The 27,584-nt window shown below is 43.2% G+C and overlaps 1 protein-coding gene and 1 long non-coding RNA gene across 2 annotated transcripts; one reads left to right on the top strand and one right to left on the bottom strand.

Annotated features, from left to right (window-relative positions):
• Window positions 1-1,458: 1,458 nt before the first annotated feature.
• LOC131191799 (uncharacterized) lies at window positions 1,459-20,190 on the top strand. The gene is made up of 3 exons (XR_009153577.1): window positions 1,459-1,646; window positions 18,734-18,847; window positions 19,262-20,190. It is a non-coding gene; the product is annotated as an uncharacterized LOC131191799 (long non-coding RNA).
• A 2,808-nt stretch (window positions 20,191-22,998) lies between these two features.
• Window positions 22,999-27,261, bottom strand: LOC131190524 (uncharacterized protein K02A2.6-like). The gene is made up of 4 exons (XM_058167862.1): window positions 26,706-27,261; window positions 26,413-26,434; window positions 24,620-25,879; window positions 22,999-24,381 (listed from the first exon to the last, which is right to left on the bottom strand). Exons 1-4 carry the CDS (start codon window positions 27,233-27,235, stop codon window positions 23,188-23,190), a joined length of 3,006 nt encoding a protein of 1,001 aa, XP_058023845.1. The 5' UTR covers window positions 27,236-27,261; the 3' UTR covers window positions 22,999-23,187.
• Window positions 27,262-27,584: the final 323 nt, after the last annotated feature.

Genomic DNA, 27,584 nt, shown 5'->3' with positions numbered 1-27,584 from the left:
TCTTGTAAAATATTTCTAGACACGTTCAATTGTATTGATGTCAGAAATGTGGTGAGGGTTCCAGACAGGCGAGGTGTATTCTAGAACTGGTCTAGCAAATGTTTTATATGCTCTGGTTAGTAGTGTAGTGTTTTTGGAAAAGAAGCTATGCAAGATTATATACTTTAGCTCTAAGATAAAGAAAAGCAATTATGTTCTTGAGTACCAGTCTTCTCCAAGAAACTTTACCTGTGATCAGCCTGTTTTGACCAGTTCAAATGCCACTTCAGGCTGCAAAATTCTAGTAGGGCAATGGCTTTTCCTCTATTTCATTGAAAATAACATCAACTCTAAGACTTTGTAGACATTTCATCACTCTTCTATGGCAGAGGCTTCTGTACATAAAATGTCTTCAATTGGTTATATTTATCTTTTGTCATTTCAAAAATATAAATTAAAGAGAGAGGAAGCTTCCCCCATCCTTTTGTGGCTACTTGGAAACAACTGAAGGCACAAGTCTTTTCTGATTGGAATACTGATCGATCAAGAGATTTACTAATACATTCAGATCCACTATCTTTCTATTCTTCTTGGACACTTTTCTTGTACATTGTCTCCATTTCTCCAGGGATTATATAGGCAACAGTGCTGTTCAATATCCACTGCTCTGCTGTCTATGTGAAAAAATGAAAAGCATATGTCTCACTTCCACCTGCCACAGTTTGCTTTAACCATTGCTTTCTCACTAAGCTATGCTGAATGAAGCCATCAAACATGCTTGACAAAACGACAGTGCTCAACCTGGAATCAAGCATCACAGCAAACCAAATAAATCACATTAATTTGTAGAATGATATGCAAGTCCAATCTGAACACCTTCTTCCTTTAAATGTTGTTCTCTGGGTCACAAAACAATATGGTGGAACAAATGATTGATGTAATCTGAGGACCCAGATTGTTGGGGGCAATATGCTGACTCTGTAAACGGCTTAGAGAGGGCTGTAAAAGCACTGTGAAGGGGTATATAAGTCTAAGTGCTATTCCTAATACCCAAAGCCTATAATCACTGAAATAACACAGGAAACTATAATGATGAGACAAACTGAGGTGGTGGGGGAAAAGAGAAAAGACAAAGTTGGACTGCCAAATCTGGGCTACAAAAATCTAAACTGCTTGATGACAGCTAAGTGTTCGTTTCTTTTTGGCTACCTCGTAATTGTGTGGATTTCAACATTTCCAGTCAAAACCCAAGTTGTCTTTTAAACCATTTAATATATGCATAGAGAACAAAATTGCTGGTTTAAATTTGTTAAGAATTAGATAACTCTGCAATAAATGATCCTGAAGGTAGGGCCTTTTCTACTAATTTTTATTTTAACATTATGGCAATACAGTACTTACTTCCCTCCATTAAGCATTACTCAGCCTAGCCTGACAAGCAAGTTGGCAGCTGTATCCTCTTGTCTTGCAGCTGTGTGAACAGCTTGCTCCGTGGAGCGGCTTTTTGTATGCCTACGACAGGGTGCAGCCAAAAGCCAAGGTGAAGTGGCACAAAGTCAACTGAAATGCGATGGGCTGGAGCATTAAGTGATCCAAATGGTGATGGATGAAACTTGGGAACCATAATTACAGAGCTGAATGCTGGCTCTTTCTACAAGCAGAAAAAGGTGATTGTCACAAGGTTTGTTTTTTATTTTATTTTGCACAGCCTGCTACTTGGTTTGTTGTTTTTTTTCTTAATAGCCTGGGAAAACGGATAGTTACTGCTGCCGCAAAGCCCATCTTCTGGGTGGGGATTAAACATTCTGGCACAGTTCAAAGGCTGCATGCTTGCAATTTTTATGGCCCTTAGTGGACTATATGCTCTTAATAACGGAGATTTGATGTTGTTCAGCTGTGTCTAGGACAGGAGTAGAGAAGCTGTAGCCACAAGGCTGCTTGCCGTACTGAACCAATTTTTTTTCCAGCCCCTGGAGCTTTTGACCAGGACTTCTGTAAAGTGAGAACATGGTTTTTTGCTGTTTTGAGTTAGAAACCTAAAAAAACTGTGGTGTAAGCATTATATTAGGCATATCACTATTAAAACACAAAATAACCCCCTCAAAAACCTCCCCAGCCCAACCTACATGTGTGATTATGGTCCCACCCACTATGTAGTTCTCAGTTTTCCCAAAAAGTATGAAGTGCAGAACCCCTGGCAAACCAGTAGGCTGGGTTATCTGCTTACTCTTGTATGCATTACCGTATATTTATGAAGGAATGCAGGTTATATTTGTGCATGACACAGTATGCCAAAATAGGGTGGGAGGCAGGGGTGCTATTCAGCAGGTTCTGACAGGTTCTGGAGAACCGGTAGCAGAAATTTTGAGTAGTTCAGAGAACTGGCAAATATCACCTCTGGCTGGCCCCAGAGTGGGGTGGGAATGGAGATTTTGCAGCATCCTTCCCCTAGAGTGGGGAGGGAATGGGAATTTGTAGTATCCCTCCCCTGGAGTGGGGTAGGAATAGAGATTTTGCAGTATCCTCCTGCCACGCCCACCAAGCCACGCCCACCAAGCCACCCCCACAGAACTGGTAGTAAAAAAACTCCACCCTGGTGGGAGGGTGTGTCTTTACAGGGTATGTGAATTAAATCAGTGCCATTTATAACCTGGGATTTATGAATGAGTATTTATGTTATCCCAGCTGCATTTTAAAGATACCAGAAGTCCTTACTTGGAATTCCCACAAGCTCTGCTTTTGTAAAAAAGTTGTTCCAAGAATGTCTTACCATTCACAGGAGTTTAAAAGAATAAATATCTACAATATCCAGCCAGCTGCACAATGAGGGGAGGGATGGGGGAAACTTCCAAATTACTACCCTCAATGTTTTTAATTATGCTGATTTGTTCTAGTTTCTAAATATGTGTGAGGAGTTCTTAAACTAAATTTCATTCAATATAAACGGTTTGAGCTGCATGCTAGCTATTATATTTTATGAATGAGCTCCTTGAGCTACCACTCAATAAATACAAAATAATACTGTATTCCTTATTTTTTCTGGGACAAGCTTTTTAAACTAGGCATCTCTAGTACTGCTGCAGCCTGACCAGGGGTGCTATTCAGCAGGTTCTGACAGGTTCTGGAGAACTGGTAGCGGAAATTTTGAGTAGTTTGGAGAACCAGCAAATACCACCTCTGACTGCCCCCCGAAGTGGGATGGAAATGGAGATTTTGCAATATCCTTCCCCCAGGAGTGGGGAGGGAATGGGGATTTTGCAGTACCCTTACCCTGCTACGCCCACCAAGCCATACTATGCTTACCAAGCCATGCCCACAGAATGATAGTAAAAAAAAAATTGAATTTCACCACTGAGCCTGACAGCCAAATTCTGAACCACTAACATTAGCCTTGAGATTTATAAGTTGTAGAAAAAGAGAGTGGTGGCATTTTCTGCTGAAGAAATGGAAGATGCCCTTGATAAAAATGGCAACCCCTCTTTATTCCTCTTTATTCCTCTTAAAAAGCCTCTTTATTCCTCTGAATAAACTGGGTCACAAATATTGACCAGGACGCAAAAGACTTGGATTCAAATTCTCATTCCTTTGGGAACCTCATTAGGTTCTAACCCTAAATTCAGAGAAGACTCAGTCTCACTAGAGCACTGCATGGGACTTTGTGCCACTCACCACATTGAATATGTAAACTGGTGTATGAAAAGACAGATAAATTAAAGGCACATTGCAGGACAATTTTTTTCCAGCCAAAGAATAAAAAAGGCATGTGAAATGGATATTTCTTTCCACCCTTGATTTAAAAAATGTGTTTGTTTCAATGAAGATGTTTTATTTCTGGACACATGTCTGGACACAGTTACCTTGATTCACTCCATCCCCCTCTCCTTGGTAGTATGGTATGTGCTGGAACTGAAATCTGTTTCATTCAATGTATAGCAGTTTAATGATTACTATTAGTAGCATCACTGTATTCTTTTCTCTATTCTTTACTACAGTTGTCTTCCATATTTCATCTTTCCCAAAGCCTGCATTTGTCCATCTTAACCTAACCTAGTAGTTTGCCTGGCTAAGTAGATTGCGTCAAAGGCAGGCAGGGAGTTTCCCAGCTCAGCAGAGACTTGTGATCATAGTTCAATATGCTAACTGACATATAATATACTAGTTATTTGTCAGCAGGTGAATCAAATATAATTCTTTCTTGATACTTTTTTTTATTTCTCCGTCTCTTTTTTTCTGACTAGCACAGTCTCTCTATAGATGTCTTCTTTCAACTCTGTATTGTTCGTTCATCTATTCGTAAACAAGAGTCATACATTTTGGTTCTTTAAAGCCTACTTACAAGCTTATAATGAGTTAATTGAACTTTTGCTTACTTGAATACTGTGTTCACATATACCATGACATGATTTGAATTATGGCTTACTAATTAAGTCACAACTGGTTGGTTTCATGCCACATGCTCACCAATAAAGTCTGGTTTACTAATCATACTGAGTTGGCAAAATTGTAAATCATAATAAAATAAACCATGTGAAGGTAACCCATGTTAAATGTTTTCAGAAATTGGATAACGTTTATTTTATTTTTCAGACAGCAGTATTTGGTGGTTGAAAATTAGAACAAATAAGACTAAGCTACTTTCTCCTCACTGTATTATTCAAAGAACTGGAAACTAAAATTATAGTTTTAGAGATGATTACCAGTTAACTGAGATTTCAGCTAGTGCTTAATATGATTCAAAATTCAAATATATTGCCAAGCAGGAAAGAGAAAGTCATGTTACAACATGTTATGGTTCACATATTTCTTTTGTCCCTAAATCAACAACTCTGTAAGAGATTTTGAATTTGAAGTCACTATTTGTCAGCTCTGTACTGGAACTAAATTCACTGAAGTGATGATTCACTGTCCTAAAATGAATTCCAGAAGAGAATTTGCAGCACTTTTGAACTGGTGCCTTCCAAATGAGCCTTGGCATCCCCAACCAGTACTGGCCACAGATGAAAGTTAATGGGTAGGATGGAAATTGTGAGCCAATATATCTGGAGGACATCAGATTGGGGAAGGCTGCCCAGGGAGATCAGGAGTTAGCATTCACAGTATTAGTTCCATGAAATGAAATAATAGTAAGGGACTCCTTTAAGTCAGCTTGGGAAAAGCAGCAAATTTAGGCCAGCTCCCAGTCCAGCTGCACAGTACCCAGTCAAGACAAATTATGCAACAGAAAATCTTGCAAATAGCTCTCACTTTCTGTGGCAGTTCGTTCTGCTGAATGACAATTCAGAATGACAATTTGTACAACAAAGCTAGAGAAGAAGTGAGCACCCTGATCCAATCAATTAAAGGGGGTGTGGGTGGGGGGTGGGGTGTAGTTTAATCCTAGGACAGAAAATGTGCAGGAAGATTGGCACAAGAAAGTCAGTCACTGGAGGGACAGTTAATCACCAGAGCTTTAGTGACACTTCAGATTGAGGCAGTGGCCTCAATTTGCCTAAGGGTGGAGCTCATTTTTATATAAGCTCTTACAAAGAAAAGGAAAACCACAACATACCAGAGTTTGTTTGTGTGTTTTTTAATAAGAATAACTTCTTTTGATTTTCTGTCCCAACTTAGAGGTGATATTTGAATTCTAATCTATTCATAAAAGTAAATGCTAAACAGAACTTACTCAGAGCTTATTGCCCTGAGCAGAAATAATCACACCCTAATTCCCATGAACGGCCTTTTTGTCTCCTCCGTTTCTCCCGGTGCTGGGATCCTGCAAGGAAATGGCAACCTCCCTCATCATCCTTGAGTATTTCACTTGAAGATCTGGACCAATTGCCAGGACAACTGCACAACAACAACTCTCCTTCAAGTCTCAAGAATCCTTGGGTGGATTCTAAAAACTGTCCTGCAGCAGCATTAGAAATCTTTAGACTGAAATTGCAGTCACTGATCCTATGGCTGTCAGAGAGTGACTACATTCTGTTTGTTGTTTTTAGTCAGGGGACCTTAAAAGCAGAGTAAGTTGACATGTTTTGTTTATAAAAATTGCCTCTCGGGTAGGGGGAGATATTTTTTCCTTGAGTGGTTTTTTTCTTTTTTTCTTTTTTGGTCTAACCAGCTATGCTGGGAAACCTGGGTGGCTGAACCAATCTGTACCTAGCCCACACAGCAAAAGTATAGAAACCTCACCAACATTGCTCGTTCTGGTGGGTGATGAAACCGTAAAATACTTCCGATGAAACATTTTCACACCAGGTATTCTCATTCTCACTTCCATATAACATCAGCTAATTCTCCAGCAGCCCAGAGCTGGACTATCATAAATGGAAATTTTTAAAAAGGAGGAAGAACTTGACTGATTTGAGGAAAGTGACATCATTTGATTTCAGTGGAATTTCAAAATAACTAATCCACTCCAAAAATAAACATCTGTAGTTAACAAACTCTCCAGAATTTTCTCTGAAATTCCTAAGAAGTAAAGATCTCTACATATGAAAGTGAATGTGGTGATGGCTGACTCTGTCTGACACATCCATGGTGGGTTTTGTTTTTTTTGTTAACCTAAAATTTTGATCATACATTTACATTCTGAACCATAAATTATCTGGGTTTGTACAATGAGGTTGGCTGGTTTGTGGCTCAGGTTACTTCCACTGTTTTCCACTGTCAAATCCCTCAAAAGGAGTTCAATTTTATTTATTATTTATTTATTTATTTATTTTATTTGATTTTTATACCGCCCTTCTCCCGAAGGACTCAGGGCGGTGTACAGGCATAATAAAACCGACAATACAATATACAAGTTTAAAATACGATTTAAAAAAACTTATTTAAATTAGCCCAGTGATTAAAATTTACCATACTAAAACCCCATTTAAAATTAATAAATTTAACATTAAAATCCCAATTTAAGCCAGCCCCGCGCGGATAAAAAGATGAGTCTTGAGTTCGCGACGAAATGTCCGAAGGTCAGGTATTTGGCGTAAACCCAGGGGAAGCTCGTTCCAGAATGTGGGAGCCCCCACAGAGAAGGCCCTTCCCCTGGGGGCCGCCAGCCGACATTGTTTGGCGGACGGCACCCTGAGAAGTCCCTCTCTGTGGGAGTGTACGGGTCGGTGGGAGGCGTGTGGTAACAGCAGGCGGCCCCGTAAGTACCCAGGTCCTAAGCCATGGAGCGCTTTAAAGGTCATAACCAACACCTTAAAGTGCACCCGGAAGGCCACAGGCAGCCAGTGCAGTCTGCGCAGGAGCGGTGTTACATGGGAGCTACGCGTAGCTCCCTCTATAACCCGCGCAGCTGCATTCTGGACTAACTGAAGCCTCCAAGCGCACTTCAAGGGGAGCCCCATGTAGAGAGCATTACAGTAATCCAAGCGAGAGGTAACGAGCGCATGAGTGACTGTGCATAAGGCATCCCGATCAAGGAAGGGGCGCAACTGCCGAACCAGGCAAACCTGGTGGAAGGCCCTCCTGGAGACGGCCGTCAAATGGTCTTCAAACGACAGCCGATCATCCAGGAGGACACCCAAGTTGCGCACCCTATCCTTTGGGGCCAGTAACTCGCCTCCAACAGCCAGCCGCGGCTGCAGCTGACTGAATCGGGGTGCCGGCATCCACAGCCACTCCGTCTTGGAGGGATTAAGCTTGAGCCTGTTTCTCCCCATCCAGACCCGTACAGCTTCCAAACACCGGGACAGCACTTCAACAACTTCATTGGGGTGGTCCAGGGTGGAAAAGTACAGCTGGGTGTCGTCAGCGTACTGCTGGTATCTCACCCCGAAACCACTGATGATCTCACCCAACGGCTTCATGTAGATGTTGAACAGAAGGGGCGAGAGAATCGACCCCTGTGGGACCCCACAAGTGAGGCCCCTCGCGGTCGACCTCTGCCCCCCTGTCAACACCGTCTGCGACTGGTCGGAGAGATAGGAGGAGAACCACCGATATACGGTGCCTCCCACTCCCAATCCCCCCAACCGGCACAGCAGGATACCATGATCGATGGTATCGAACGCCGCTGAGAGGTCTAATAGGACCAGGGCAGAGGAATATCCCCTGTCCCTGGCCCTCCAGAGATCAGTGTTTCTCAATCTTGGGAATTTTCAGTTGCTTGTGTGGACTTCCACTCCCAGAATTCCCCAGCCAGCATAACCACTGCTGAGAATTCTGGGACTTAAGAGTCTACACATCTAGAAGTTGCTTAGGTTGAGAAACAGATGATCTACAATAGTTTCACTTCTATTGACTTCAAAATATGGACAACAAATATCAAAAAAGTTTAGGGTCTTGCTCTGAGCAGTGATAGATTTTGAAATAACAGACACCAGCTCATCCTACTTCCACAGCAAAGTATTTTTTTAAAAATGCTTGCATCTAACCATAGCTTTGTTGCATTCATTTGGCATTTATATGTAACTCCCTGCCTGCCTCCTAACCCCAAGTGGTTGTTATGAGGGAGAGCCAAGAAACTCTCAAGCTACACTTCTTCTCAAAATACTTCCTAAATCAGGAAGTGTAGGTGACTACCATAGGCTCTACAGAGTCCCAGCATATTTTTTTTTAAAGATGAATTTTCCCATCATTTCAAAATTCTCATAGCTGAGCCAGAAATAAATCAGCTCTGCTCATGAACACAGCAGACCTCATGGAATTACAGAAGCCTGGAACAACTGCAGAATCTTCAGTGAGGGCCTGCCTTCTGCTGCAGGAACACAGATAATGATTGTTAGGAGCTGACTAAAAGCAAATCGCAGAGTTACTGCATTTTGGTGGCTCAGGAAAAAAATCTGATAGCCAGAAGTTGAAAAAAATAATCCCTTTCCAAGTAGCAAGATGGAGAAGGTGAAAGGAGATATGTATTGGAATTAGAATAAGTTGGAATAGAGAAAAGGAGGCAACGATGCGGTGTATCTTCTCTCCATTAAAAATGGAGCTCCCTGAGGAAGGGTCAATGCTTATTTTCCATCTATACATGTATGTGAATTAATTTTTATTACACCATTAAACTCCAGTCACCTTGTTCCGTAAAAATGGAATTACTGTATAGGTAAGTGCAGGCTTTCCTGAAAGATTCATCACAGAGATGATGGGTACCTGTATATACAATATATATACTGTATATATATAGAATTGCAATCCAAGTGTGACATCTGCCACTTATACAGCCATATGATTTCCTTTTAACTAAGGCCATGAAATGTTTTCAAGAGAACCAGCGGTCTCTGAAAGAGGAGGTGGGGTCAAATCAACAAGATAACAGGCATAACATCCTGCCCATTTTGATCTGCACTATGGAGTCACGCTCCCCTTCTTGTAAACTTTCACCTCCCCAGCTGTCAGGTGTGAAAGATCAGACCCAGATGTGAAAGTTCAATTAAACTGATTTATTGCTAAAAGCCTATGCACAGGGAATCTTCTCAACATAGCTGTACATCACTGCCAAATATTCAGGGTTCAGGAGTAAAGAAGTAACTCCTGCTTATGTCTGGAATGTCCACTTACATATAAATTAGTACTGTGTTTACCCTACACACTGAGTCATAGTAGAATTTTATGACTGGTGTGTTGTGTGAACCCTAGCTCTGTTCTTCTTTAATACTAGTACCTATGTGAATTCATGTAACCCTTGGCCTATGCCAGGCTTGCTCAACTTGTACAGATGGAGGGTTAAAAAATATGAAATATAAACAAACAAATAAAATAAGAAAAGGCCCTACTGACAATGTAAAAATCATTCTGGACTGCAAAGGAATACCTGGCATGATAATCAGCTGTTTGGCACTAGCAGGACAATAACACACTACAACTGGTCGCCTCAATGAGGCCTAGAGAGATACCGGAGATGCTTAGCAGCATGTTTTTCAGGGTGCCTTTCTGGCTTCAATGACTTTGGTGGTAGCAAATATATTGAATTTTTAAAAATCCCAGCAGGTTGCACAAGGATGCTTGGCAGGCCTCTACTATGCTATTATATGGTTTATTTGGTTTTTGTGTGAAACCTATCCATTGTTATTAGGTAGCTTCAACTGGAAATTGAATGATAGGCCAAGAGCTTGAATTCATTCTGTTAGCTACATAATACACAAGGGAATAAAGTTCAGATGCTTAGAGACAAGATTTTGCAAAGAATAAAAAATTGATTGCAACGAATGCATTCAAATTTTCTTTTGCTTTCATAAGCAAGAGGGAAGTTAATGCTTCTTTGAGAGAGGGTGTCTTTCCGACTGCCTTGAAAGAGGCGGTGGTGAGACCCCTCCTCAAGAAGCCTTCCCTGGATCCGGCTGTTTTAGCGAACTACTGTCCGGTCTCCAACCTTCGCTTTGTGGCGAAGGTTGTTGAGAATGTGGTTGCTTACCAGCTCCCTCTGTACCTGGATGAAACCGTCTATCTGGACCCGTTCCAGTCTGGTTTCCGACCTGGGTACAGCACAGAGATGGCTTTGGTCGTGTTGGTTGATGATCTCTGGAGGGCCCGGGACAGGGGTTGCTCCTCTGCCCTGGTCCTATTAGACCTCTCGATGGCTTTCAATACCATTGACCATGGTATCCTGCTGCAGCGGCTAGAGGGGTTAGAGGTGGGAGGCACCGTTTTTCGGTGGTTCTCCTCCTTCCTCTCGGGCCGGTCGCAGACGGTGTTGGCGGGGGGCAGAGGTTGACCGCGAGGCACCTCCTATGTGGGGTCCCGCAGGGGTCGGTCCTCTCGCCCCTCTTGTTCAACATCTATATGAAGCCGCTGGGCAAGATCATCCGTGGTTTTGGGGTGCAGTGTCATCTGTACGCTGATTTTTTGTTTTTGTTTACATTTATACCCCGCCCTTCTCCGAAGACTCAGGGCGGCTTACAGTGTATAAGGCAATAGTCTCATTCTATTTGTATATTTTTTACAGAGTCAACTTATTGCCCCCCCAACAATCTGGGTCCTCATTTTACCTACCTTATAAAGGATGGAAGGCTGAGTCAACCTTGGGCCGGGCTTGAACCTGCAGTAATTGCAGGCTTCTGTGTTCTTAATAACAGGCCTTACCAGCCTGAGCTATCCGGCCCCTGATGATGCGCAGCTGTATATACACCCCAAATCACCCCAACGAAGCCGTCAAAGTGATGTCCCGGTGTCTGGAGGCCATGCGGGTCTGGATGGGGAGAAACAGGCTCCGGCTCAACCCGTCCAAGACCGCGTGGCTGTGGATGCCGGCATCCCGGTATAATCAGCTGATCCCATCGCTGACTGTGGGAGTCGAGTCACTGGCCCCCACGGCGAAGGTCCACAATCTGGGCGTTCTTCTGGATGCACAGCTGTCGTTGGAAGAACAAACGACGGCCGTCGCCAGAGGAGCTTTCTATCAGGTCCACCTGATATGCCAGTTGCGTCCCTTCTTAGACCGGGATGCCCTATGCACGGTCACCCATGCCCTTGTCACCTCCCATCTGGACTACTGTAATGCTGTCTACATGGGGCTTCCCTTGAAGAGCACCCGGAGGCTTCAGCTGGTCCAGAATGCGGCCGCGCGGGTGATAGAGGGAGCAGATCGAGGTTCCCATATAACACCACTCCTGCGTAGGCTGCACTGGCTTCCGGTGATCTTCCGGGTGCAATTCAAGGTACTGGTCACCATCTTCAAAGCGCTTCATGGCATGGGACCTGGTTACTTACGGGACCGTCTACTGCAACCAACGGCCTCCCAGCGACCAGTGCGCTCCCATAGGGTGGGCCTCCTCCGGGTGCCGTTGGCTAGACAATGCCGGCTGGCGACCCCCAGGGGGAGGGTTTTCTCTGTGGGGGCTCCAACCCTCTTGAACGAACTACCATCAGGCATGTGCCAACTCTCCGATCTCCGGACTTTTCGACGTGAGCTGAAAACATGGCTGTTTCATTGAGCAGGACTGGCCTGATAGTTTTAATTGGGAGTCTTAATTGGGAGTTTTAGATGGGTTTTATAGTGTCAGCTAAATTTAAATATTTTATTTTATCTTATTTTAATGTTTGTAGAAATGGTTTTAATATGGCTGTAAACTGCCCTGAGTCCTTCGGGAGAAGGGTGGTATAGAAATATGATTAATAAATAAATAAATAAATATGAGAATAATATTCATATCAAGGATAGGCAAATTTATTACAGTTAGGAATATAATATCTTTTAGCCATGCTGACTAGTCTGAAGCATACAGAGGACTCACTTTGCCCATTCTTGTTTCCGGTCTTAAAAGATACCTTCTGCCATTAGATAGAATTGACCTCACACATTTCTTTCATTTTTGGTATTGGCCAAGCTATTTGGATTTCAGAAATAATGCCTCCCACAAGAAGAAACAAGAAGGCTATTTAACAATACTTCAGAGACATTATCTGAGGACTAACCACAGACTTTGCTCTCCCAGAGAAAGCGTTCTTATTAATATGGAAAGCTCTGTTTGCCAGGAGCTGATTCCAGTGCTATCACTTTCTTGGGGTCTAGGACAACTCACATGGCCAGGCTAGTCAGCCAGCTTGCCACTGCCAAGTTGTTTCTGCCAATGCACTGTCACCAAATCACCTCAGAACAACTCCACACAGCCAACTCACTGCATGCAGCCAGAGGGAGAGCTGGGTGGGTGAACAAGCAAGCGAGTGTGCAAGTGATGGGCAGAGCACATAGCAACCACCATCAGAGGCTTCCCAAAGGAGGGAATATACATGTATACAGAATGAAGCAAAATATTTTAACATTGGATATATTGAAGCGTATTTTTGGACTCAAAAGTTAATTCTAAGAGTGTCTCCCTGTATAGACAGCCTGGCTTAAAAGATGTTACAAATGAGAAACAAGTTTTAATAGACAAGACTGAGACTGATTTGAAAGTAAATTCAAAAATTACAAGCAAGAATGAAATGGAGAAAGTTGCTACACTGGACATACAAAAGAAATTGGCTGACATTTTAATAATTAAAAGGGATGTGGAAATAACAAATCAAAAGAGTGACCTGGACAACTTTCTTGTATTGGATTTACAAATGAGACTTGTTAAAATTTTGAAGAATATCATAAGAAGGGATAAAGAAAAATTGAAAATAAATCAAGTTCTCTGACATTATTTGAAGGAATCAAGATTAAAATAGTTAAAACAGTGGTGAAATCTGAACTGGTTTACTACCAATTCGGTGGCTGCACATGCACAGTGCACACCACACACCAAATGTGTGCTGCACACGCATACACAAAGCACACCTCGCACCAAATGGGAGGTGCACATGCACAGTGCACACCACACACCAAATGTGTGCTGCACACACGCATACACAAAGCACACCTCGCACCAAATGGGAGGTGCACATGCACACACATGCAGTGCATGCCAAAAAGAGGCATGGGAAGGAAGGTAAGTAGAACAGCGCGGTCAAATAGGTTCTAAAAAAATGCTTTTAAAAGTAAAAAAAAAGGCTCTGACAATCGCGTGGTTCAGCCGTGATCATCATAGCCTCTTTTTTACCTTTTAAAAGCATTTTTTACAATCTATTCCTACCATTCAGGCATGAAAAGTGAGCGAGCTGCAAAGAAGCGGCAAGCTGGCAAGCGGGCGACCTGGCGATTGGCTGGTCATGGGCAGGGGGGCAGGGATTTTTGATACTGGTTCTCCAAACCACCACCCACCATCGCTACCGGATCGGCTGATCCGGTCCAAACCGGGAGCATTTCACCCCTGAGTTAAAAGTAAATGTAAGGAATATAAAATTGGTTCATTTAATTAAATTTAAAATAGATACATTATCTTTGGTAACCCTTAATGGACTTTTGTCCATTAAGATTTGTCCATTCAGATTTCACCACTGTTTTAACTATTTTAATCTTGGTTCCTTCAAATAATGGACTTTTTTATCAGGTTCGCCTGATCCGCCAGTTGGGTCCCTTCCTGGACCGGGATGCCCTATGCACAGTCACTCATGCTCTCGTTACCTCTCGTCTGGACTATTGCAATGCTCTCTACATGGGGCTCCCCTTGAAGAGCACCCGGAGACTTCAGCTAGTCCAGAATGCGGCTGCGCGGGTTATTGAGGGAGCGGTTCGGAGCTCCCACGTAACACCTATCCTGCGTCGACTGCACTGGCTACCTGTTGTTTTCCGGGTGCGCTTCAAGGTATTGGTTACCACCTTTAAAGCGCTCCATGGCTTAGGACCGGGTTACTTACGGGACCGTCTACTGCCGGCTTCTATCTCCCAGCGTCCGGTGCGTTCCCACAGAGAGGGACTCCTCAGGGTGCCGTCAGCCAAACAGTGTCGACTGGCGGCCCCCAGGGGGAGGGCCTTCTCTGTGGCGGCTCCTACCCTGTGGAACGAGCTTCCCCTCGGGCTTCGACAACTACCTGACCTTAGGACCTTTCACCACGAACTTAAAACCTATTTATTTCGTATGGCTGGACTGGCCTGATTTTAAATTCTAAATTTTAAATTTTAATGGAATTTTGATGGGTTTTAATTTTTTGTAATTTTATGGGGTGTAAGATTATTTTAAATTATTGGCAAATTTGAATCAGTTTTTTAAGGGTTGTTTTAATTGTGATGTATTTCTGTCTGTATTTTATTTGCCTGTTCACTGCCCCGAGTCCTTCGGGAGAAGGGCGGTATACAAATTAAAACATTATTATTATTATTATTATTATTATTATTATTATTATTATTATTATTATTATTATTATTATTATTATTATTATTATTATTATTATTATTATTATTATTATTATTATTATTATTATTATTATTATTATTATTATTATTATTATTATTATTTGTTGATCAGGACTGAACAATGAGATTTAAGGATTGGTTTATAAGAAAAGTGATATGGAAAGAAGAGATCACTGGTTGCATTTTAAGAGAAGATGATGTTGCTAAAATTGTTTATACTTGTGATGAAAGGGGAAATCACTTCTTTATATATTTCTTTTTTTACTATTTTCTTATTTTTTCTTTCTTTTCTATTTTTCTTTTATTTTCTGGACTTTGTTTTTTAATTTAATGAATTTTTTAATGAATGAAATTACATGGCAAAGTTTGTCGAAAGGCTGCTGATATAATAACTGGTAGACTAATGCTGAGATCTAGTATCAGATTAATATGCTGAGCTGGGTTAATTTCCAATACAAAGAAAAAAAAGGGGGACAGAAAGAGAAGGGGGGGATAGAGACTAATGGAAGATCCATGTCTATTACTACTGCAATGAAAAGCAAAGTTAGCAGGAGGCCAATTTGCGTCTGTCCTTCCCTGTTCAATCAGAAGCAATTGTGCTGCAAAGCTGTATAAATCAGAGTGGAATCTGGCTGCATCTCATGGAAATCCATCTTTGGCTACTTTTAAATGTACTTTTACAAAATAGGAAATTGTTTCTCACAACCACAAGAAGAACTTGGTCCTCCAGTATATAATTCAGAGGTTACCAAATTGTTGGCTAACAATCAGCTTGGATAAAAGGATTTTGCTTTTTCTGGAGAAAGCCAAATAGAAGGACTGTGATATTTATTCCAACACAGTTCGTTTGTTTATTTGTTCATTTATCTATCCAATTTTTGCTCACCACCATTGCGAAACAATACCTCTGAACACTAGTCCCTCTGACCTCCCAAAAGCAGGGAATAATTAGTTGCTTTTCCTGGCACAATTATAATGATCAGGCTGACTCCTATAGGGAAATAAAAGTCCTGTAGGTAGCCTGCCATCAAGCCATAAAGGGATTTGTAGATTAACACCAACATTTTAAATTGGAAGCTAATAGCATAGGGATCACAATACAGGTGTCATATGATTCCAGTGACTACTCCCAGCAGATATACTGCTTCTAGGAAGGCATTGTACAAGGACAGTGGTGGCAGGCAAAAATCAGAATGAGACTGAAAGCACCTTTTCTGACTACTTTATTAAAAAGAATACAATTTCAAAGCTCCAGCTCACTTCATTAGATGTGTGGACTGTTTGAACTGATACAACATTTGAATTCTACTCCCCCCCACCCAAATGCTGCATTAGTTTAACTTAGCATTTATCAACTTTGGCAGCTGGACAGAATGTAGACTTCAACTCCCAGAATTCCCTAGCCAACTGATGGGGAATTCTGGGAGTTGAAGTCCCCATACCTTCAAGCTCCCAAGGTTGAAAAATACAGTGTTAACCACACCATGCAGCTGGCAAAATAAGCTATGGACTCACAGAACCTCCAATTTCCTACTTATTCCTGACTTATTCAAAAACTTGCAATTGGATAAGGCGTGAAATGATCCAACTAGCTTGACAAAGAGAATGCAGTTTTAAAAAACTTAACTAAAGAGAAACCAAAAAGGTAAATCTATGTAGGGTGATATAACTAAGCTAATCACATTTTACCTGGTTTGATTTGGATTTCAGGTTTCAGAACAAACACTGAATTCATTACAGAAAAGATGGTCTCAGAAACAGTATATAGTGTATTGCTTGGATGTTATTAGATAAGAGCTTCCTCTGGTTTTCTCCACACTATTTGACTTCTAGATTTACAAAATGTGGAGATTATGGAAAAGCAGCCTCTTAGAAGCAACTGTTTTGCCAACTCTGAGATGTGCTCCATTTCTGATGTTCATAAATTCACCTTCCCAATGACCCTAAAATTGAATGACAATTTTAAGTAAATGGCTTGTTTTAGCTGGTAATCGGTACAAGCAGTCTCTTGTTCCCTGTAGAAGCTGTAGTACATGAATACCAGAGCCCTAAAATCAGAGATTAGAAACTTTTTCCTGACGTTCAGCAAAAACCGATTTCCCAGCCATTTCCACTCCATGGGTCTTCTGTACACCAGAGGAACCATAGAGAAGCAGCCATTAAATTCCTAAAAATAGGAGATCACGAGATCTTTCAGTGCATGAAGAATCACTGAAGCCAAGTAAGAATAATCATCAGTAGATGTTCAAGAGAGAGAAGAATGAAATTGCTAGTATGGAATCTAAAAAGACAATGTTTGAGGACTAAACATTTCATAAATGCCCACTGTTGTGGTTGCTTTGCCTATCTGACATCAGAGGACTGAATGGTACATATTGATTTTATTCAGTCTCTAGAATAACAGAATAATAGAGTTGGAAGAGACCTTGGAGGTCTTCTAATCCAACCCCCTGCTCGAGCAGGAGACCCTACACCACTTCATCTATATACTGTACAAGACAGTACAGATTATTTTTCCTTCATTAGTTTTGCTCAATGGAGTTGGCATAACATTATGGCAAAGAATGGCAACTTTGATAGAGGTAGAGGGTTTCCTCACTTCCTTCTCGGCTTGGCACAAACATGTCCTGCCAAAGCCTTTTCTACTGTGAACTCATGACCTTGTCTTCATTTTATCCTTGACCAATACCTGAAGGAGTCTTAAGTTGTTCTTAGGGGATACTGGGGTCAGAATAGATTTCCCCCTTTCTCTCAACATAGGTGGGGCAGTCAGGTGACCCCAGAGGTTGGAATTAGCCTGGTACCTATTAGTCAGTTTAGGCTGATATGAGCATCTCCCTTCCTTTCAGTTTCTTAGTTTTGTCTTCTGTAAGAATTTTTCTTCGGAGAGCAGGACTATCTGGTTCTTTCTAACCAGTTATTTCCCTATATCTTCCATGTTTTTGAGACTATACCTGTCTCAGAGACCCTGATTAACCTGAATAGCAGATGATCCTGCTGTCAGAAGGGTTTATGTGGCAAAGAGGCAGAAAGATAAAGATAAGTAAATTTGCAAGATTTGTTTCTCTTGCCATGTGCATGTACTGTATATATCCGAACTAGACTGTGTTGTTTCTCCATGACGTATAATATATGTTGGTACATGCATATTTATTTATTTGTTTGTTTGTTTTATCATGTTTATGTTCATATTAGAGGTGGGACCCTTTGAGAGCTGTATGCTATGTAATTTCATTTTAATGTATGTACATTCAAAGTGACAGTAAAGTATTCTATTCTTGATAGCTTGCTCACTATTGTTTGGTGATGCAATTCTCCCAGTGCCCATCAGCTGGTACTCGGGGCATTTTTCAACATGGCTAAACTCCTTTTCTGAAATAATACTGTACCTGTATCAAAAAGGATTCCAAATATCAGTGGACCTCAGCTGATAGTCAATCTTCCTTTGAATGCACCTCTGATTCACACTTGTATAAAACCAAGGATTCTGACAAATAGCTAAGCTTGCTCTTCTAGTCATCTGTCAAAATTTGCCTTCTCTCCAGATCTAATTCAAGTCCAAAGTAAGCCAACTGAGAGATGCATGTTTTTCTACTAGCTGCTGACAATTGACTGGGGTGGGGAGACAGAGCTAAGGGAATCCATCAGTCCTTTCTCTTCATGCGTGTTGTACATCATAAATGAGAGCACCATTTGCAGGAGGTATGCCTGTGGCAGGATAGGGATTGCTGGGGGTGGGGGGGGGGAGGCTTGAAATTTTCTGGCACTGTAGTTTTCTGTCACTTCAAGGAGAGCACTTGAGGGAGGGCCCCAATGCTACCTTTTTAATCAGCAGGCTAGAAATGTGTAAGCTGAAAGAGTATTACAGTAGCAAGCTCTTAGCAATGTAAGCTTGAAACTGACATGAGCTTCTTGTTTCAGATTTAGCAGAGCTGTGGGTAGAACTGTTCTTAGAAAAAAAAACCTGTTGAGTCAATCATCTTTCTAAGTGACTTCAAAGTGAATTGAAGGAAACCTGTTTGGAAAGAATGGTCCAGTTTGAATTTTGGCCTATATAAGCCAAATTTTACTGGTAATTTTTTTCTTTCTCTCTCCCTCTCTTTCTTCCTGCAGTGTCTTATCCATTATTTCACTTGATAGAAAGCAACAAATGGAGTTGTATCTTTTCTTTATTCAAGAAGAGAGGTTTACATGGAGCCGCGAGCACATATAACTTCTTTATTTATGGTGAGAATTTGCACCTCACACTGATCTTCACACAGTTAATGTTAAAATCTAGGTGTTTGGATAAACTGGTACCTTAATGTTTCAGTGATTTAATTACAGTTAGAATAAAAGTGGGAAAAGCAAGTATAATATGAAATATCACACTGAAGTACAAAGTAAGGAAACAAGTAGTGGGATTTGATATTCATGCAAATGTTGTATTCTTCTCTTAAGTGATCTTCGAAGGCAGCTGCCTTTAACCATTTTTTTTTCTTACAAATTCAATTTGCCTGTTGATTGTTAAAATTCTACAGCCCATTGTTCCTGGGTTTAAAATGATCTCAGACTGTGATTTCAGAAAATGTGGATATGACACAAAGTTATAGAAGAAAAGAAACACTGATAATTAAATTTATTCTTTTCTGTTATTTGAAGGAGAAAGAAGCCAGGAAAAGCTATGTTGACCTAAGGCAGTTCAAAACTTTTCCTGAGTTCCTATTCACTTCACTGTGTGATAAATGTGCATTTGAAGTTCAGCTATGAAAGACAAAATAGCTTCTTTTCTCTTCCCAATTCTCCTCCAATTGATTACATCCTTGCTATTGATTTCTCTCTGATCTGATAATAGAATATGCTAGCAGGAGTATCACATGCAACTTCTGGACACTGTAGGGACAATCCTTGTGGCAAGCAACAAAATTCTTTCACAACTCAAGAATTTTTATATGATGTATCATTAGTATTTAACATCTGATAAACTGTCAAAGATGTGCAAAGATATTTCAATGTATGTTGGAAATGTAAATTTAAACTTTTTGTCATCTTTGGTGAACTTGTAACAAAATAAAGAAATACGGGGGTAGGAGTCATATTTTAATATAGAAGATTCTTAAGGTGAATATAAAAATAAAACCAGAGACTTTTCTTTTAGGCTTAATGGACAAAGATCTTGGGGGGGAAATCTGGAACTTTGCTGTTATATATGTTGACAGCAGCAAGAATGCTTTATGTACAAAAATGGAAAGATACTCTAATTCCCACAATGGATGAATGGCTGGAAAAATTGATGGAACTAGCAGAGATGGCAAAATTGACTCCTTTAATCAAAAAGAAAAGAATACATTCAACTTTGTTTCTGCTTGGAAACCACTTCTGGACCTTGTGCTTGAGGTGGGGGAAAAATGAATCTTTGACTTTGGATTTTGCTGATTAGATAATTTTGTTGTTATAGAAATGGCTAGTATATGTTAAGTATGTAAAAATAAAAAGATGAGGCTGTAATTCACTATCTTATTCTACTGTGCTGAAGAGTTGGAAGTCAATGTTCTTCTTTTCTTTTTTCCTCTTTACCCTACATTTCTTTCCCTTCGCTTTTTTCTTCCCCATTTCCCCACTATTTTCACTTTCTTTTGCATTTTGTATCTTGATAAACTTAATAAAATTATTATTAATGTATGATATGCCACAATTCATTTGTGAAAAAAGCTTTCAAAGTGAGATATTGCACTTGTGTCATTAAATTAGTATTAACAGTAACATTGTTAATTGGCTAAGGGGAAATCCTAAGTATGTGGATATATGGCTTAATTTCTAGATGCACAACGGTCTTGATATTTGTTTGGATTTTAGAAACATAGGAAGTAGCCTTCAAAAGAGGCCTGTCATTGCTAATTCTGCTTGATAACTATTTTCCAGGGCTGAAGAGAGGAGACTCAAGTTGAGATCATGACCATTCAGGCAACCATTCAAATATTATCTTTCTCCAGAATGAATCAGTTCCTCTCTGGAAGAATTTCCAGAAGATATGATAGTTTTCAATTAAGCATTGATGACATGGAGAGAGAGAGGGTGACTTGACTGATTTACTAGTGATGCCAGGTTTTCCCTACTCCAGGATATATGATGCATGTATGTAGGCTGGATTCATAAACCATGCAAAACCTGAACCTGGATTAATAATTGCTTTCTTTATATTTAAACCTATGCCTCTCAAGGAAGATTGTTCTTAGCTCCAGCCTCTTAAACCTTTAAGGCTGTCTGTATAATAGAAAGGTGGGATCATTTTGGGGGGCACTGACATCATACTTTTCATGACTTAATAGCACAAATTACTCCAACTGTGTAGTTTGTGTTAGTCAAAATACAATTTAAACAAATTAAATGGTTGTCATTATCTGGATTTCTACAGAAAAAAAGCTAATCTTAGTTGCCTGCTTATGATTTAATAAAAAGACTGTATATTTGTATTTTTATATTAAGTTAAAGTGAATTTTGCCATTAACATTAGCAAAATTTGAGATATGTGCCTTTCCAATTAAATTGACATACAAAAAAGCAGTCTTTTTGCAAGTGAATATCCAATATGGGTAGGACTGAGAATGTGGCTTATGACCGCTAATGAGGAAGTGTTTTCACTAGATTGTGTAGTGCTCTTGACCATTATATGCCACCAGGTCACGGTTGATTCTCAGCAATCACCCAGGCAGACCTGCTCCAGGATGTTTTGTTCCAAGCCTGGCCCTTCCAATAAAGCAACCAACACTGCTGTAATCAAGTCCATCTACTCTGCTGTTGGTCATCCTCTTATTTTCTTTCCTACGTAATATTTATTTATTTATTTATTTATTTATTTAATCATATTTATATACCGCCCTATCTCCCAAGGGACTCAGGGCGGTTTACAGGCACTAAAAACAGATAAATAGAATATAAATACAATATAAAACATTTAAAAAACTTATTCTAAAGCCCGTCCAATTAAAAATAGAAATAAAACCCAATTTAAAACCCAAAATTTAAAATCTAGCTCAGTCCTGCACAATTAAATAAGTATGTTTTAAGCCTGCGGCGGAAGGTCCGAAGGTCCGAAAGCTGACGAAGTCCGGGGGGTAGATCGTTCCAGAGGGTGGGAGCCCCCACAGAGAAGGCCCTTCCCCTGGGCGTCGCCAGACGACATTGCCTCGCTGACGGCACCCTGAGGAGACCCTCTCTGTGAGAGCGCACGGGACGGTGGGAGGTATTCGGTCGCAGTAGGCGGTCCCGTAAATAACCCGGCCCAATGCCATGGAGCGCTTTAAAGGTGGTCACCAAAACCTTGAAGCGCACCCGGAAGGCCACAGGAAGCCAGTGCAGTCTGCGCAGGATAGGTGTCATATGGGAGCCACGAGGGGCTCCATCTATCACCCACGCAGCTGCATTCTGGACTAACTGTAGCCTCCGGATGCCCCTCAAGGGGAGCCCCATGTAGAGAGCATTGCAGTAATCCAGGCGAGACGTCACGAGTGCGTGAGTAACCGTGGATAGGGCATCCCGGTCCAGAAAGGGGCGCAACTGGCGTACCAGGCGAACCTGGTAGAACGCTCTCCTGGAGACGGCCGTCAAATGCTCTTCTAGAGACAGCCGTTCATCCAGGAGGACGCCTAAGTTGCGGACCCTCTCCATCGGGGCCAATGACTCGCCGCCGATGTTCAGCCGCGGATTTAGCTGACTGTACCGGGATGCCGGCATCCACAGCCACTCTGTCTTGGCGGGATTGAGCTTGAGCCTGTTTCTCCCCATCCAGACCCGTACGGCCTCCAGACACCGGGACAGCACTTTGATAACCGTTGGGGTGGTTCGGTGTGAAAATACAGCTGAGTATCATCCGCATACAGCTGATACTTCACACGAAACCACTGATGATCTCACCCAGCGGTTTCATGTAGATGTTAAACAGAAGGGCAGAGAATCGACCCCGCGGCACCCACAAGTGAGGCGCCTCGGGGACGACCTCTGCCCCCCTGTCAACACCGACTGCGACCGGTCGGAGAGATAGGAGGAGAACCACCGATAAACGGTGCCTCCCACTCCCAATCCCCCCAACCGGCGCAGCAGGATACCATGGTCGATGGTATCGAAAGCCGCTGAGAGGTCTAATAGGACCAGGGCAGAGGAGCAACCCCTATCCCTGGCCCTCCAGAGATCATCTACCAACGCGACCAAAGCCGTCTCCGTGCTGTAACCGGGTCGGAAACCGGACTGGAACGGGTCTAGATAGACAGTTTCATCCAGGTGCAAGGGAAGCTGATATTATTTTTTTCTCAAGGGAGCTAGGTTTTCCCCAAAAATTCTGGATTGATATTGTTAGATTCGGGCAATAACGAGGCAGGAGACCAGGATAGTGACAACAGCTCTTTACTATATGGTGAACCCAGCAGCTCGGGCTGGGAAAACCCTCTCTTTATATACAGTTTAGCCAGAGGCTTCATCCAATCAGCAACGTGCTTTTTCCCGCTCAGTTTTCCCTCCACAACTCTTAAAGATACATTACACTCCTTCCCTCCCAGAGAACACTTTACCAATATTTACATAGAATTAACATCTTATTTTTCAACGTAATCACGCAAGTAGACTGGGCGTCTCCTGACTCTTTCGGACCTGCGCAATTCATTTTCTGGGAGTGAGTCGAGCTGACCGGAGGGACTGTTTGTTCCTCTCAGCTCCTCCTCTAGGCCATCCGGCCCTGGATTATTTGCAGAGTCGTCCCTGCTGTTTTCAGGAGGAACCGGTTGGCGTCGCTGGACCTCCTGGAACTCAGATAAGTCCCGCGTTTGCCCCGGGTTTGAGTCAGCTGTGGATTCAAACATTGGATAGTCAGGGCCTGTTTCGTCTGATTCTGATTTACCGGTTATGCGTTTCCTTATTTGGTCTATGTGGCGCTTCCATACCCGGCCATCCTCTATCTCTACTAGATATGATTTTGGTCCTGTTATCTCTAGGATTTTTCCTGCTAACCAGGTCGGGCCCTCGCTGTAGTTGTATGCCCACACTAGGTCGCCTACTGCCATCCCTCTTGTTTTACCGTGTGCCCCTTTGTAACCGTCTGGTGTGTAGTTTGGGTTTAAACGGTCTAGTGGGCACCTAAGCTTCCGACCCATTAATAGCTCTGCCGGGCTGCGGCCAGTTGTTACACAGGGGGTTCTGTGTTGGACTGCTAGGAATGTATCGATTTTTGTTTGCCAATCGCCTGGCCTGATTCTGGACAATGCTTCCTTTGCGCTCCGAACGAAACGTTCTGCAAGGCCGTTCGTCGCAGGGTGGAAAGGCGCCAAGAGGACATGTCGGATGCCCTCCTCTGCCAAGTACCCCTCAAACTGGGTTGCCGTGAATTGCGGGCCGTTATCGGAGACTAAAGTGTCGGACAACCCGTGGGTTACAAATAGGTGCCGTAGGACTGAAATCACGGCCTCGGCTGTCATGGATCTCATGAGAATGATTTCCAGCCATTTAGAGTAGGCATCGACTACTACCAGAAAGGTTTGGCCGTGGAAGGGGCCGGCAAAATCGATATGGATCCTAGACCAAGGGCCCTGGGGTCTCTCCCATTCCCGAATCGGGGCCGTTGGGGGTAGCGGTCTGGACTCCTGGCAGGCCTGGCATTTCCCTACCCTTTCAGCAATTTCCGTGTCCATTAGGGGCCACCACACATAGCTTCTCGCTAGACCCTTCATTCTCACGATCCCTGGGTGGCCTTCGTGAAGGAGCTCCAATACCTTTTTCCTCAATTTCTCCGGGATCACCACCGATCCCCCATAGCAGGCACCCCCCTTGAGCTGAGAGTTCCCCACGTTTTTTTACAAATTCTTTAAAACGCTCGCCCGGCGCAGCGGGCCAACCTCTTTGTACCCAACCAATTACAGTCCTTATTGTAATGTCCTTGTACGAAGCCCGAACCACCTCTTTGGATGTGACTGGGCCAGAGTCCAAAGAGTCAATTAGCAGAACTGGTGTCCCCGGAGTGGGGTCTTCGATAGTCTCTGGTAATGGGCATCTGCTCAGGGCGTCTGCATGCCCTAATTCCTTCCCTGGCCGGTGTAGTAGTTTGTAAGAATACGCCGCTAGGAAGATAGTCCATCTGGTCAATCTGGGCGAAAGTGCCACGGGCGTTGGGCGGTCGCCTGCCAACAGGCCTAGCAAAGGTCTATGGTCCGTGATGATTTCGAAATCACGACCAAATACATATTCATGGAATTTCTTTACTCCGGAGACTATAGCCAAGGCTTCCTTATCAAGCTGGCTATAATTCCTTTCAGTTGATGACATGGTTCGGGAGTAATATGCAATAGGGGCTTCTGTGCCATTTGGCAACCTGTGGCTGAGCACAGCCCCCACCCCATAGGGAGATGCATCGCAGCTTAACACTAATGGCAGCGTGCCATTGTATTGGATAAGGAGGCTATCACTCGATAGGAGATTCTTTACCCCTTCGAATGCCCTAGCTTCCGCCTTTCCCCAAGACCATGCAGCCGTCTTTGCTAGTAATTTATGCAGCGGCTCGGCTACTGTTGCCTTATTTCTTAAGAATACCGCGTAGAAGTTGACCAGACCTAAGAATGCCTGTAACTCCATTTTGTTCTTTGGAACCGGGGCCTTCCTGATGGCCCGTACCTTGCTTTCAGTAGGGTGAATCCCTTCCCTGTCTATCCGGTAGCCCAGGAATTCCACAGATTCAACCCCGATCTGGCATTTGTTCAGTTTAACTTTGAGACCGGCAGACCGGAAAATGCCCAAAACTTTTCGCAGCCTTACCCCTAATTCCTCTAGATTCTCAGCGGATACCAGTACATCGTCAAAGTATGGTACCACCCCTGGTAGTCCCTGCAATAGCCGCTCCATTAGGTTCTGAAATAACCCTGGAGCCACACTAACCCCAAACTGTAACCGGGTACACTTAAAAGCCCCTCTGTGAGTCACAATTGTCTGCGCTTCGGCTGTGCTGTTATCTACAGGCAGCTGTTGATAGGCTTGGGTCAAGTCTAGCTTGGCAAAAACCTGCCCTTGCCCCATCGAGTGCAGTAAGTGCTGTACCACCGGGACGGGGTAAGCACTCTTTTGCAACGCTTTGTTAAGCGTTGCCTTATAGTCAGCGCAAATCCGGACCGACCCGTCCGGTTTGACTGGGGTGACTATAGGGGTCTCCCACTTAGCATGGTCAACTGGCACTAGAATTCCCTGGTTTACTAGCTTGTCCAGTTCCCGGTCAATCCTGGGCTTTAGGGCGAACGGAACCCTCCTAGCCTTTAGACGAATAGGGGCAACTTGTGGGTCTAAGTTAAACGAAATAGGGGTCCCTTGTACTTGCCCAGGCAGTCTCTGAAAACGTCCCCAAATTCCTTCATGAGTGCGTCTTTGAGGTTGACTTCGTTTCTGAAGATTCCAGTCACTCCCATGCCCAATGCTCGGAACCAGTCCAGTCCCAACAAGCTTGGCAGGGTCCCATCGACTATGGTGATGGGCAGAGTTTTCTTGTATTGTCCATACTCGACGTGGACGGACGTTACCCCTCGAACAGGGATGCGATTCCCTTGGTAGTCTTGTACCTTTAAGTTCTGTGGTTTCAGCTTGCGCTTTGCGATGGCGGATAAGGCTTTCACGAGAGTGTCCCAGGACATGATCGTGATCGCTGAGCCTGTGTCCACCTCCAATCGGCACGGCACCCCCTCAATCTTTGTTTTCGTAAAGATTTTTTTTTCTAGGCGTGTTGCTGCGTGACCCACTCTCACGGCAGTCTGATTCAACTTCGCGCCTTTTTTGAATTGGCCAATCACGGGCCGCCCGCCGTTCAGCGCTCTGGTTGGTCAGTTTGAATTTTTGGCAGGAAGGTTGGGGTGCTCGACAGACCTGTGCTATGTGCCCCTTCCTTTCGCACCGCCGACAAGTCGCATCCTTAAATTTGCATTGTTGTCGTTGGTGTTGCCCTCCACAACTCGCGCAGTCACCCCGGTCTTCTTTCTCCGGCCTCCCGGTGTGGAAGACTCCTTCCTCCTCCTCACCGTCCGACTCGGCCTGGACCTCTTCATTGTGGACCGGGGTTGGTTTCGCACCAGCCGTTGGTGCGACCTGCTTTTGTAGGGTTTCCGCCGCTTGGGTAGACATCTCATTAGCCCTGGCTTCATCCAAGGCGTTTGCCAGCGTCAAGTTGCTTTTGGACAGCAGCCGCCGTCGCAAACGGATGTCCCTGACCCCACGAATGAGTTGCTCCAGCAATGCCTCTTCCAAGTCTCGGAACTCGCAATGGTTCGTGGCTTTCCTCAGGGCTGCCATGTATACGCTGATGGACTCGCCCTCTTGCTGCCTACGCTCCCTGAATTCGTACCGTTGCACATACTTGGACGGCGTTGGTGCATAATGGGCTTTTAATACGGTCTGTAGAGTCTGCCACGGCACCGATTGTACCGGCGTTGGCTCCGCCAACGATTCTGCGGTGTCGAAAACCTCTGGACCGCAGTGGCTCAGGAAATACGCTCGCTTCCTGTTGTCTGAGACTCCTTGAAGTTCGTTCGCCTCGAGGAAACACTCGAAACGAGCCATGTATGACCCCCATTTTTCCTTAGCTGGGTCGAATGGCGCTGGCGGTGTGTAGCTGGACATCGCTGCTTTCCGCCCCTTGTTTGCTGGGTTCGCGTCTTCCTGGTGACTTCAGCTTTTTCCTGGCGCTCCTAGCCCCGAGATCCCACCTTCGTCGCCAGTGTTAGATTCGGGCAATAACGAGGCAGGAGACCAGGATAGTGACAACAGCTCTTTACTATATGGTGAACCCAGCAGCTCGGGCTGGGAAAACCCTCTCTTTATATACAGTTTAGCCAGAGGCTTCATCCAATCAGCAACGTGCTTTTTCCCGCTCAGTTTTCCCTCCACAACTCTTAAAGATACATTACAGATATTTTCTGTGATCTGTTTGTTTTCATGGCATTCTTCTCCAATACTAAAGTTTAAAAAT

Source organism: Ahaetulla prasina, chromosome 2 (genome assembly GCF_028640845.1).
Source record: "Ahaetulla prasina isolate Xishuangbanna chromosome 2, ASM2864084v1, whole genome shotgun sequence".
NCBI lineage: Eukaryota > Metazoa > Chordata > Lepidosauria > Squamata > Colubridae > Ahaetulla > Ahaetulla prasina.
The sequence above is the reverse complement of the archived record's forward strand: the minus strand, read 5'-3'. Positions and strand labels throughout refer to the sequence as shown.